The 13,476-nt window shown below is 43.3% G+C and overlaps 1 protein-coding gene across 1 annotated transcript in view; it reads right to left on the bottom strand.

Annotated features, from left to right (window-relative positions):
• The window catches only part of LOC115128516 (RNA polymerase II subunit A C-terminal domain phosphatase), a 128,526-nt gene extending 115,355 nt beyond the window's left edge, over window positions 1-13,171 (bottom strand). Inside the window, 7 exon segments of the mRNA XM_029658411.2 lie at window positions 3,530-3,696; window positions 4,484-4,574; window positions 7,697-7,847; window positions 8,152-8,280; window positions 8,458-8,551; window positions 8,714-8,797; window positions 12,651-13,171. Coding sequence (XP_029514271.2) covers window positions 3,530-3,696; window positions 4,484-4,574; window positions 7,697-7,847; window positions 8,152-8,280; window positions 8,458-8,551; window positions 8,714-8,797; window positions 12,651-12,952 — 1,018 coding nt within the window. The 5' untranslated portion in view covers window positions 12,953-13,171.
• Window positions 13,172-13,476: the final 305 nt, after the last annotated feature.

The following is a 13,476-nucleotide window of genomic DNA, read 5'->3' on the forward strand; positions in this document are numbered from 1 at the left end:
GAAATTGCATTCAGAATTTTGTTCAGTTTCTAAAATTTTTGGAAGAGTTTGTAAAGTTTTCCTCTTATTCACCAACAGTCACAATGTGTCCTGTTTTGAGGTTCAGAACATTCTCGTGAACAAAACCGATTAAAGTTTTAGTGTGATGCTGCATCATGAAGAGGAGTTTTGTGGCTGACAGTAGTTCACTGTGATCTAATTTGGCTTTGTATGAATCATTTAACCTTCGCTACGCAGAGCTGCATTCTGTCAGTCGTAAGACTGGAAGGTGCCATTGGAAAGTGCCACATTTTAGGAGTTTGTTTCATCAGCTGAAGCTGTGGTTATACTGATATAAAAATCTGTTGGAATAAGAAGATTAAAGCAAGATATTATTGCTACAGAATTAATTGCACTTTTTCTGTTGTCCTAAACAAAGTCAATGGCCCGTGAAAGATTAATCACGGGAAGTTTTACCAAGTATATCCAAACAGTTTGTTCTTTTCATTGTCGACATTCCACAGCTAATTGCTCTGTATTTATTTTAATTTAGTGAACCTTGATAAACAATCCTTTAAAGAGAAACATCTCATTTAGGCCCTCAGCGATGCGTTAAATACCACAACAACTTAACGAATTCCTCTCTCTGCATCGGGGTTCCTGCTGATGCAAAACTTGTTGGTGTGACGAGAGAAAGAGGGACAAAAGGAGCCTGAAGAGTGACTTGTATCTGGTTCATCCTGAGATTCTGAAGTAATTCATCCCAATAAACCAGTGGAAGTCATTTCTATGTCTAAACTTTCTTTCATCTGCTTTGTTTCCATAGAGCCCAACCCTGCTCCTGGATGGGTGAGGTCCCTGCCAACCCAGTCGGTCAGTGAACCCCCCACCTCTCAACCAGGACCCTCGAAGTCCTCCAGAGGAGAATCAGTGATGTACCAGGAGGTGGCCTTCCTAGCGGGCAGACCGGAGAAAGAGTTCACGCCCTTCTATTTTCCCCCGGAGAACCAGCGGGAGGTGGTAACTAAGGGTGTGTTCAGTCGTCATCAACGTGGGCGGGGCCAGGTACCATAAAATCAACAGAATAAAAAATTCCTGTGTTCATTTCGATAATCAATAGTCCATAATCAGAAGTCTTTGGGTGCAAGATTTAAAAGACAAATCGGTGCATAGGTCTTGCTGCTTCTAAAGAGCATTATAAAACTTGGGAGTAGTTCAGCTCATTGAACGAAATCATGGAGGTGTGTGATGACTACGACGACGGGCACCAGGAGTACTTCGACTAAAGCCTCCACTCTTCTGGAAAGGCGTTCCACCAGATCTTAGAACATTGCTACAGGGACTTGCTTCCATTAAGCCACAAGAGCATCAGTGAGGTCGGGCACTGATGTTGGGCAATAAAGCCTGGTTTGCAGTCAGATTCAATTCATCCAAAAGGTGTTCAATGGGGTTGAGGTCAGGGCGCTGTGCAGGCCAGTCAAGTTCTTCCACACCGATCTCGGCAAACCATTTCTGTATGGTCTGTATACCTCCCTTTGTGCATGGGGGCATTGTCTTGCTGAAACAGTAAAAGGGACATCCCCAAACTGCTGCCACAAAGTTGGAAGCACAGAATCATCTTTAATGTCATTGTATGCTGTGGCATTAAGATTTCCCTTCACTAGAACTAAGGGGCCTAGACCGAACCATTAAAAAGAGCCCTAGACCATTATTCCTCCACCACTAAACTTTACAGTTGGCACTATGCATTGTGGCAGGTAACGTTCTCCTGGCACCCACCAAACCCAGATTCATCCGTCAGACTGCCAGATGGTGAAGTGTGATTCATCACTCCAGAGAACACGTTTCCAGAGTCCAATGGCGGCGAGCTTTACACCACTCCAGCTGACACTTGGCGTTGCACATGGTGATTTTAGGCTTGTGTGCGGCTGCTCGGCCATGGAAACCCATTTCATGAAGCTCCCGACCGACAGTTATTGTGCGGATGTTACTTCCAGAGAAAGTTTGGAACTTGGGTCGTGAGTGTGGACAGACGATTTTTAAGCTCTACGCGCTTCAGCACTACCGTTCTGTGAGCTTGTGTGGACTACCACTTCGCGGCTGAGCCGTTGTTGCTCCTAGACATTGCCACTTCACAATAGCAACACTTACAGTTGACCGGCACAGCTCTTGCAGGGCAGAAATTTGACAAACTGACTTGTTGGAAAGGTGGCATCCTATGATGGTACCACGTTGAAAGTCAATGAGCTCTTCAGTAAGGCCATTCTACTGCCAATGTTTTCCTATGGAGATTGCATGGCAGTGTGATCAATGTTATGCACCTGTCCGCAACAGTGTGGCTGAAATAGCTGAATCCACTAATTTGAAGGGCTGTCCATATACTTTTGTATATATATAGTGTATTTATATGCTTTAGAATGACACTTCCTGTTTTGGCGGAAAACAACGGGTTATCAAAGGAGAAAAGTGATGTATTCTTCTCGGGATGGAACATTTGTAAAATACCAGGAAAATATTAAACCCTGGTCCATGTGATGTGACGGAAATCAGCAGCACTTCCCTAATTGATCTAACAGCCTGTGTGTGTGTTGTGTGTGTGTTATTCTCCAGGGAGCCCAGAGAAGCACTCTCCGTCCTTTGTGGCTTGTCCGGTTTATCTCTACTGCTAATCAAAAAAATCTCTATACAGATCTCCTCTATGAGAGGCTCTGTGAGAAAAGAACCCAATGCCTTCCCTACTCCCTCCTGAGACTAAGATGGTAATCACGGTTCAGATGAACCCATCTCATTATGGCTACCCAGGCTTGGTGCTAGAGTATGAATACAGTGTTGATGATTAGGTGTTAAGGCTTGGTTGCTCCAATTCCTTCTTTATAACAGATCAGATTGATTAAGTCAGAGAGTTGATAAAAAAGTATTTGGATTCTGCTCAACCCTGGCCTTTGGGTATGATCATTTTCCTGACTATTCTCATGGTTCTAAAAAGGTAGAGTTGAACAGCATTCTCACAGAAAGATGGCTAAGTGTTCCCCTGTCACCTCCATGCCTTCTCCCTCTCACCTCGGTGCTGAGAGGATCATAACTTTAACACAACGACATAACAACTTAAAACTCCCTCACCTTCCTGCCACCCCATCTATTGGGATCATAACAGTTACATATCACAAACATTTTCTTAAAAAGCTTCACCCTCCCACTGCAGCCTGCCACACAGGAAAGTGGTGCATCGGTTGATGCAAATTAAATCAAAACAGTGAGACGTGATTAGGGGTACCTTGTGGCCAGAACTCCATCTGCAGCCAGAGAACCAGGAGGAGTTCACATTCCTTAAGTGCTCATCAAACCACGTCCTCTCTGAATTTAGTCACCAGAGGCTTTTTAAGTTTGTAGTGTTTTTTTGTTGTTGAGTGTTTGTAACACTGACAAAGCACTAAATGCCCTTATAAGGATTGTTTCAATAGATCACTGTGCTACATAATTTATTGACCAGTTCACAACAAATGTCCACCGTTCGGTTAAGCTCATTGTCTTCCGACCCTGTATACCGTACCTTTCCTTCCCTGCTGAGCCTCTTTAGACCCGGCTGGGGCGTTGATGTCTCCTGTCCCCTTGAAGTAGATGTATTTCTTCACAGTGATCAGGTTGGGAGCAAACTTCCACACGTCCTCCCGGTCATCTATAATACATACCATCGAGTCCCCACATGGGAACAGATTCCTGAGGGGTAGAGATAAAGAGAGTGCGAGAGATTAGGGAGAGAGAGGGAGTACAAGAGAGAGACAGAAAGGAGTTATATCTAAATTAAACTGGCAGTAACAGAGCAAAATGTTAGGCTCTCGCTCTACCATTATCCAGTCTTAGGCTACATCCCAAATGGTAGCCTATAACCTATGGGCCCTGGTCAAAAGTAATTTTAAGGGAATAGGCTGCCATTTGTGAAGGACTACCCCTCCAGGTTAGAAGTGAATTCTGGCTCTCACCAATAATTATCTGATCATCATAACTATACAACCACAGTTTCTACCATTAGGACTTTGAGGATGGTGTTCTAAAAGGCTTCCTATAACAGGAGTCACTGATTAGAAGAAATGCTGCATGGTGATGGGCTATTCCCTCTGCTCATCTATAGCACAGTCATGCTAGAGCTGGATGGCTCAGTTTTATAGCGCTGTATTGTCTGTGGGGACAACCAAGTGACTTCAGATGACTTGACTGCTGCCAGGTTTTAATCAACACCAATTCCCTCAGTTGAATTCTTCAGCGGTAGTGGCTGAGCGGAAATCAGTTTCTCCCAATTCCACAGGAGATCTTCCTTGAGTGAATGCCTTTTCTCCAAAGTGTCAAAATGAAAGATAACATATCAGCCATGTCCTTTTCATATTGGAAAGAGTCTTCTTAAAATGTCCTAGCTGAAATCGCTATTAGTATGTGTGTCAAAGTGTGCTGCGTGGACTTCAAAGCAGTATGTGCTAGCAGCTCTGCCAGACAGAGAGCCAGGTCTGACCTCAGGTTCCCTGTCTTGGAGAAGGGGTCGATGCATTCGTCTCTGGACAGGATCCTGTGGGAAAACAGCTTCATCTCAGGGTCCAGGAAGCCTGCAAAGTTAGACACACCAGAAGAGCATCTTTAAAATGGACTCATATATATATATATATATATAAATAAAAGAGAGACAGAGAGAGCTTGGTTAGTGTGGCAGGGGGTTTGGTTCCGCATGCTGGGCCGCAGCAGAGAGCAGACTCGACTGCATTAAACATCGTATTTAAAAGAGCTCCGTGGAAAAGCAGGATGTATTCAGAAAAGTGAAGGTGCCGTTTTGCCAAACAGCCAATTTCCATTATTCCCTGGCCATCTGGAGCTACACTGAGTAGCATTCCAACAACAAAGCTTTTGAGTCAATTTAGAGCCAAATCTCATGTTGTTTTGCTACACAAGTTCTTCAATTTAATCTCAAATGAAATTGCTTGGCATCAGTGTGTGTGTGTGTGTGTATGGAGGGTCTCTGTATACTCAGTGGGCTCATTAAAACATCAAGGCTTTGAGATGAGAACTAAATGCAGGCTGGGTCTTATCAGTTCCTCTTTAGAAGCTGTACAATAATATGTGTCTGGAGGAGCAACAAAGACGGGCTTTGATGGAGCATCTACATCCCCACTGCACAACAAACACCTCGCTACCTGGTTGCTATTAAACCACAGAGAAGAGAGAACACAGGTGGGCAGGCGTCTACTAAAGCACAACAACAAACCCATCTACCTGGAGAAACAGATGCACAGTGACCTCCATGCGCCACAGACTAATTACTACATTCATTCACTTCCAACGTTCAGCATAGGCATTCATGATAGAATAACATCTAATTAATAGCGAAAGATCGTCTCCAAACTTTGACGGGCCAAAGTTCATCTCTGTAACCCAAATGCAGATAATTAGATTCATAAAAAGCTCAAACGTGCATTATAATTTACTGTCAAGTGAGATTGATCTGAGCCAAGCTGTTGGGAAACCCACTATAGTAGAGCCCTGTTTTTATTGTGGGACTCCAGATTTACCCGCAGGACCCGACAGAGAAGTGTGCTGCATGGTCGGAATGGTCCATGCTGCGGGCGGTCAGAAAGACCAATTCTTTCATAACGGTCGTCCCACCGTTTTCAATAGGCTATGAATCGTTATAAAACCACTTATTACACGAATCCCTCTGTCATTCTGGCCGCTTGTGTCCCTCTCCTCGCCTCTAACTGGGGCGTGGTTACACAACCGGATCGCGCGCCTGCTCCAAACAGTGGCGGCAAAAACAATTATCCGATAAGAAAGGAATTATGAAACCAATTATCAGCTTGCAATTCTCACTGGAAAGTCTGTCGTCGTTTTCTAAAGGTAATGAAATAATGGCTAATGCGATTGGTGACTTTTGTGACTTTTTGTCTGGGCTACTTCAAATGAGTTTGTTTACACGGGAGTGTTTTAATAAAACTATTTTATTCCAAAACATGTAAATATCTTACGAAATCACATTTATTGCAAATTCGAAATGAGTAAGACGGTAAATGTGTAATTTTAACATTGCGGGACACTGGGCGGGACAGTGGGCGGGACAGTGGGCGGGACAGTGGGCAGGACAGTGGGCAGGACAGTGGGCAGGACAGTGGGCAGGAGCTGGATGAGAACTGGCTGGAGCAGCTGGGATGTATCCAAAACAACTTGCGGAGGCAGGCGGGCATGGTACGAAATATCACGGGAGAGGACGGGCACGTTACCAAAACATCTGTCCCACGTAAACCTCCACACTACAGTGTCCGACTTTCCCCTCGCTGATTTTCGCCTACAGGTCGGCCAGTGGTGGAAAAAGTAACCCAATAGTCATACTTGAGTAAAAATAAAAATACCATAATAGAAAAAGTAAAAGGTCACCCAGTAAAATACTATTTGAGTAAAAGTATTTGGTTTTAAATATACTTAAGTACCAAAAGTATAAACCATTTCAAATTCCTTATATTAAGCAAACCAGATGGCACGATGTCGTTTTTTAAATTTAAGTATAGCCAGGGTCACACCAACATAATTTACAAACGAAGCATTTGTGTTTAATGAATCCGCCAGATCAGGTAGTAGGGATGACATGACCAAGAATGTTCTCTTGATAAGTGCATAAATTGGATGATTTTCCTGTAAAGCGAGCCATTCAAAATGTAACAAGTACTTTTGGGTGTCAGGGAAAATGTATGGAGTAAAAAGTACATTATTTTCTTTAGGAACGTAGTGAAGTAAAAGTTGTCAAATAAAAATAGTAAAGCTTGTTAGGCTTACCGCTGGAACACACCCAAATAAATCATTTACACACAGAGAGAAGTCAGCTCAGACAGATCCAGCTCAGAAGCCCAACTCATGAGCTCCATCAGCAGATTTCCATTTAGAATCGAAAACAAATGTGTTTATGCAACAAATGTTAGTGCATCGAATCGTATCGCACTGATTCTTCTTCTAATCAAACCAAATCGTTCTTGTATCTAGATAGATATTTAAATCGTCTCGAAACGGAAATATGCACCTCCCTACTATATAGACGATATATATGTGACACAGCCCCAGAGAATCTGAGTACCGAAAGAACCTGTCACACAAACTGAAGGTAAATGCTCCCCTCTAGTGGCCACTCCGACTTCAAACTCAGGATTTGCCTCTACAATACTGAGATCAATCATAGTGAGACATGTCTGTTAGTCTTGTTAGGTGACTAACTTCTCAATCCGGGCAGTGTATAGACAAACATTTTAAAAAATACAACAATTCTCACCTATAATACAGACAGCATTCAGGCATTAAGTCTAGATCTATATTTACGTAGTGATTTTACAGAGGATGTAGGCCCGGTGGGTTGACTGCCTTGCTCAGGGGCAGAATGACAGATTTGTACCTTGTCAGCTCAGGGATTTGATTCAAAGGTGTTTGGTTAAATACAGAAGACACATTTCAGTTGAACGCACTCAGTTGTACAACTGACTAGGTATCCCTCTCTCCTAGATGATTGTGTGTTTACATTCATCTGCCATTTAGACTCTGTGCTCTCACACACTTTTGGCATTTACGTGATGGTTGTTTTTTTGCACTTTTGATACTTTTTGCATTACTTACTGTACATCTAATTATATAGTGATTCAACGTAGGCGTAACTATCAGAGAATGTTAAATGCCTGCTAGTGTTTGTGTGTGTACTTACCTGCGATGGTGTGTGCATAGAGGCGGCTTCCGAAGGTGAAGACGTGCAGCTCGTAGAGCTTGGCGATCTTCTCCAGGAAGTCTTTGCAGTGCGGACGCAGTCGCGTGTGTAACATGGGCTCCCCCCGTCCCAGCTGGAAATGGAAGATTCCCTGTGGAACAAGAGCAGAGGCACGGGCAGAACCATCAATGCACTATTGTAAAGTGGCTGTTCCACTGGATGTCATAAGGTCATAAGGTGAACGCACCAATTTGTAAGTCGCTCTGGATAAGAGCGTCTGCTAAATGACTTAAATGTAAATGTAAATGTAAAATCAATGTTTTGGTCTAGCTACATAACCACCAGTGGTTTATTATAGACTATTTAATACCAAACCCTCAGCAAAGCCTGGGACATAGAAATACCAAACCACCTATTTTTCATAGGCCAGAGAAAAGGATTTCAGATACACATACCTTGTTGGACATGAGCTGGCAGTGATGCTCGGTGGTGTGGATCAGGGTCTGGTCCAGATCAACCATCAGAACCAGCTTCTTGTTCCTGTGGAGTCTCTGCTGGTCCTCTCTGCCCAGCTGCTCTGCTTGCTGTGTGGGGGACAAATCACACAGACCCGGCATTCATAAAAAGGGGGCCCACGACGTCAACAAAACTGTCTCTATTCAATTGAAAAGTTGCATTCCAACGACACAGAGATATTTCTACAAGGTCACATTATCATCAGAGGAAACATCTTCTAGTGCCATGACACCCCCGAACCTCACCTCAGAGCTGACCATCAACTCAGGGACACTGTGCACCATGGAAACATTTGCCGTGGAGATGAGAGCCTGCTGCCTCCCATTATTGGTCTGCATCCTGAGAGAGAAAGAGAGGATCCACTTAGCAACGCATACTCAATGGATAAGAGGTAACCTACAACTAAGAGTTAGGCCCATTTGTTAAAATGTTTTGAATATGCCAATTGAAATTCTAGCATGGAATAACTTTGTGTTTGTTTGTGTGCGTGTGTCCACTTACTGTGTGAGGTCCTGGCCACATTCAGCACACAGGCCCTTCATCACAATGGGATGGCTGCATTCTTCTACTCTTACAATCACAACACTGGAAGAGAAGATGCACTTGAGACCGCAGCATAATAGTTTCCCCCTTAAAATCCTTAAGAGTTTATAGACGCACCCGTGGAAAGTGGCCGAGCTACAGCGCTGTCGGTCAGACCAGGAGACGTACGCAGCGTACGAACGGTTTGGCCGACTAACTAATACACCACTATGGAAAAATGACGCTCACCAACATGATGGTGTTCTCCATTTTGCTCTACAGCCCTCACAAGTGTCACAGGTTTTGTGCCAACAAAGAAAAGGGGTTAAATAAGTGTAGTCATAAAGGCCAAATTCAATATATATATATATTATTATTTTTATTTTTTTTGTTTCCCTTGGGATACCTACAGGGGCCCTACAATTCAAAATTAAATAGCTAAATGATCCATGATATGACCATATTTTTTTAGCCCCTTTTTCTCCCAAATTTTGTGATATCCACATCGGTAGTTAGTCTTGTCCCATCGCTGAAACTCCCATACGGACTCGGGAGAGGCGATGGTCGAGAGCCATGCATCCCCCCGAAACACGACCCTGCCAAGCTGCATTGCTCGCTTAACCCGGATGCCAGCCACACCAATGTGTTGAAGGAAACACTGTACAGCTGGTGACCGAAATCACCGTGAATGAGCCCGGGTCAGCCACAAAGAGTCACTAGAGCGCAATGGGAAAAGGACATCCCGGCCAGCCAAACCCTCCCTTAACGACACTGGGTCAATATTGCACCGCCTTATGGGTCTCCCGGTCGCCGCCGGCAGCGACACAGCCTGGGATCGAACCCGGGTCTGTATTGATGCAGTGCCTTGCCTCACTCGGGAGGCCGGTATGGCCATCTTCAAACAATTCCATATGTCAGCTTAGTAACTCAGATTTTTATGGGCGGTTTCCCGGACAGAGTTGAATTTAAATCAGATTAACGATGTGCACATGGTGCTGACCTGAGGATGCTTCAAAAGCCAGGGATGGGACAGTAATACATAAGCATTGTGTGGAATTGGAGCACGTCACCTAAACAATGGACGAGGTAAAAGAAAATGTTGAAATTTCAGTGACTTTGGGGGGGAGAATTGTGGCAAACTACCCAATTATTGAGAACAAACAGCATGATACAGCAACAGAAAACAAGAAAAATAATGCCTGGACTACCATTTGTAATGAATTCAAAACAAATTAAAAAGTACACCTCAACAACGTCAGGTAAGATACTGTATTTACTGTTGGCCCACTTTCACAAATCTGAGACAACACAGTGGGGCCTGAATGCATCTGTGACAGAAATGTAACAAACAATATCATACATAAATATTCATATCATTTCTATAACATCTTGTCTTGTCATCTTGGCTACCTACTTAAACAATACAAATGCTGCTGCTCGTAGGGAGCATTTCAAGACTGGTGGCGGGCCCCCGTTAAGACAGGGGAGGTAGGTAGCCTAGTGGTTAGTATTGGGCCAGTAACTGAAAGGTTGCTGGATCGAATCCCCGAGCTGACAAGGTAAAAATCCACTGTTCCCCAGTAGGCCGTCATTGTAAATAATAATTTGTTCTTAACTGACTTGCCTCATTAAATAAAGGTTCAATTTAAAAAAAGACGACCAAAGACAGATGAGCTGGGGGACTTGTTGACCGGGATCATAGTAAGTCAGCAACCCCTGGAAAGTATCCCCGATGATGACCATTTGGACAGATGGGGGACTGTTCCAATCCTCATTTTGTAAGACACATTCATTCAACATGTGCCATCCCGGCACTGTAGGGAATATGTAATGTCAGTCATCTCTTGCACTCCCATAATAAAAATGTAACAAACTCAACTCTTTAATAAATGATGTTCTCTAATGCAGCAATGTAATCATTTTCTTGAGGCAGATGAACACCATAGCTTGGAGGGGATAAGAAAGGATGAAGTTCAGCCCGCTACATCTGGCTCATCTGCAGCAGCCAGAAGGGCAGATTGTCACTAACCGGACCGGAGGACAAAGAAGCTGAGCATGCATGAGAAACCTTCCTTGGAATTTCATGAGCGCAACCTAAATGTATTTAAAAGAAGACCATGATATGAAGATGCAAATCCCTCATGTTGAGTTGGCTATGAAGGAGGAGAGAAACAGGAAGCAGCAGCAGTAGCAATGTTCTTCTCAAACCAGCACCAGTTTGATATAATTGTCTTTCAATTCACATATAGCATTGCAAACTCTGGACTATGTTGCATACAGTCAGTTCACTTACACCACACAAATCTCCTGTTTCACAATGGAATGTTCCAGATTCCAAAAACCTCAAGTTGACCAGTACTTGTAGGGAAGGGCTTTCCCCTAAGAGAGTCAGATGAAAGTCTTGGCTCAAGCAAACAAATGATGTCAGCTGCATTTGCTTTGTATATACGGAAACGGTCACCGAAATTGATTTGATCTAAATCATTCAGTGTGTTGATCCTGTCTATAACCGCCCTTCTGTCTGGCCTTGGTAGTGCTCTTTGATCATCATTGAAATAGTCCAGGTAAATCATTCTCCTCCATTGCCAAGGTCAACCTGGGGGCCAACATCCATTAATCTGACGTTAAACCTTCCTCTGGACATATTTAAATTCAGCCTGCACTTAAATCTAGATGAACCAATTGTCCTTCTAGAAATCAGACTTTAAATCTAGACTAGGGCAAATCAGAGACTATTTTAAACCATATCTAAGAAATGCAGGATTTAAAAAATATATATATATAATTTTTGCATTGTAATTTCCAAAAATGGCCATAAAATATGGCACTAATAGTGGATTTATTGTGTTTCACATTATTACTTAGCCACAAGTGTTGTGATATTCGCCAAACTGGGAAAACGTTTCAAACTTTCTGGCTGTGTTAAAGGAAATCACTAATTTCCTGGTTGAGAAAAATCTGCACTGTTCCGGTCAATTTGATCATTGTACCATCTAAACAAAAAAGTATAGTAAAGCAAAACCTCTGTTGAATCATAGATGGTACAACGATTCCTGACACTATTCAGTGCTTATTTGTTTTACAAACTGAAATTGAGCTAACAGTGTACAATGTTAGCAACCAAGAAATGACAGAAATTTCCACTAGATAACACAGCCAAAATCAGAACAGCTTTTCCAGTTTGACAACAGATGCTGCTCCATCAGGAGAATTCAATAGGCGAACATCCCAGCCAATCACAACACTGGTGGGTAAATAACTGAAACACTATCATTAAACTCTTTGCACCACACTCACATGCTAGCTTAACATTAAGTATAAATCATTTTAAATTCCTTTACGTTTAGATACTTAAGTATATTTTAAACCAAACTTTTACCCAAGCAGTATTTTACTGGGTGACTTTTACGTGAGTCATTTTCTATTTGTTACACAAATTCATAACACCAAAATGTTTGAGGCTCAAGCAGAACAAAGTATTCGAAGTTCTTCTTCCCCAAGTGCTCGAGCGTGCAAACTCGACACCATGTGGATGATGTCATGTGCGTAGTACTACAATATTGGGCCAGTTCGTTTTGCATGGCCCGGTGCCCCTTGTGGGTGGAGATTTCACTTACGGACCAATGGAATGGTCTAAAATAAACAAACTCGGCCCACCAGGGTACCGGGTCATGCAAAACGAACTCGTTAATGTACATGATCCATCCAGCTGTTGTAGAGATCGGCGCTCCAGTACACGCACTGGGTTAGCATAGCTAGCTAGCGTTACCATTTATTAGCTAGGCTAATTAGCTATGCTACTACGAATCTGGTCTATAAGTAACAACATTAGTTAACGAACATAGTATACACAGCACACTATAAAAACTGGCTGACATAGTCTATATAGCTAACGTTAGTTAGCTTGCAGACTCACCCAGGCGATATGACTTGTCCAAGTTGACAGCATAGCTCTTTCACCACTCCAGCTCGGTCCGATTTCAGCTTCTTCTCTGACAGCCGATTGGGCTGTTCTGGCGGATGGGACCCGGACTCTTTCTCCGGTGGGATGGGAGCACATAACGCCAATACCGAGTCCACATTGACGAGGGAACCGGGTTTGACTTTCCATTCCAGGAGCCGCATAGGACGCGCTGCTATTGGGCAGCGAATCTCCGCCACTTGCGCCATGGGGCCCTGTGCTGCCCCGCCACCGCCAGAATCTGCGGGCTCCTCCATCAGTTTCGCGCTTCAAATCCCTTTAAACTCTAGGCACAGGTCAAGCAAAGATATATATCAGAGTCGCGGGGAATTTGGTTTATCATAAATTGTTGAAACTGAGCTAAGAAACAAAAACCAACGTACCGCTGATGTTTGAAACACAACGATGCAAGAACACAGACCCGATAGTTTAGCTTCTTTCGCTCTTCCCGCCCGTAAACAGGAAACACAAGACTGAAGCGGCGACGACAGTCAGAGAGCTTCCGGTGGCTCTGATGACAGAGGTCCTTTCTACTTTCACTGAGTTCCACAGTTCCACATCAATTGAAATACTTTGATCAATGGAAGGAACAGCTAGCTTCCATTTGTGTTTGAATAAATGTGTCAGTTTGAGAGTCATACACAGCATGTCAAAGAGAAGTTGAAGTTGGGATGAACATGTAAACAAAATACTTTAAAAAATCTAATGGAAGATGCAACATCATGCTGTTTTGTTTTCCATTCACACATTGTTTTCTAAGCCTTTAAAGCTCTGGGGACAT

Source organism: Oncorhynchus nerka, linkage group LG4 (genome assembly GCF_034236695.1).
Source record: "Oncorhynchus nerka isolate Pitt River linkage group LG4, Oner_Uvic_2.0, whole genome shotgun sequence".
Lineage (NCBI taxonomy): Eukaryota > Metazoa > Chordata > Actinopteri > Salmoniformes > Salmonidae > Oncorhynchus > Oncorhynchus nerka.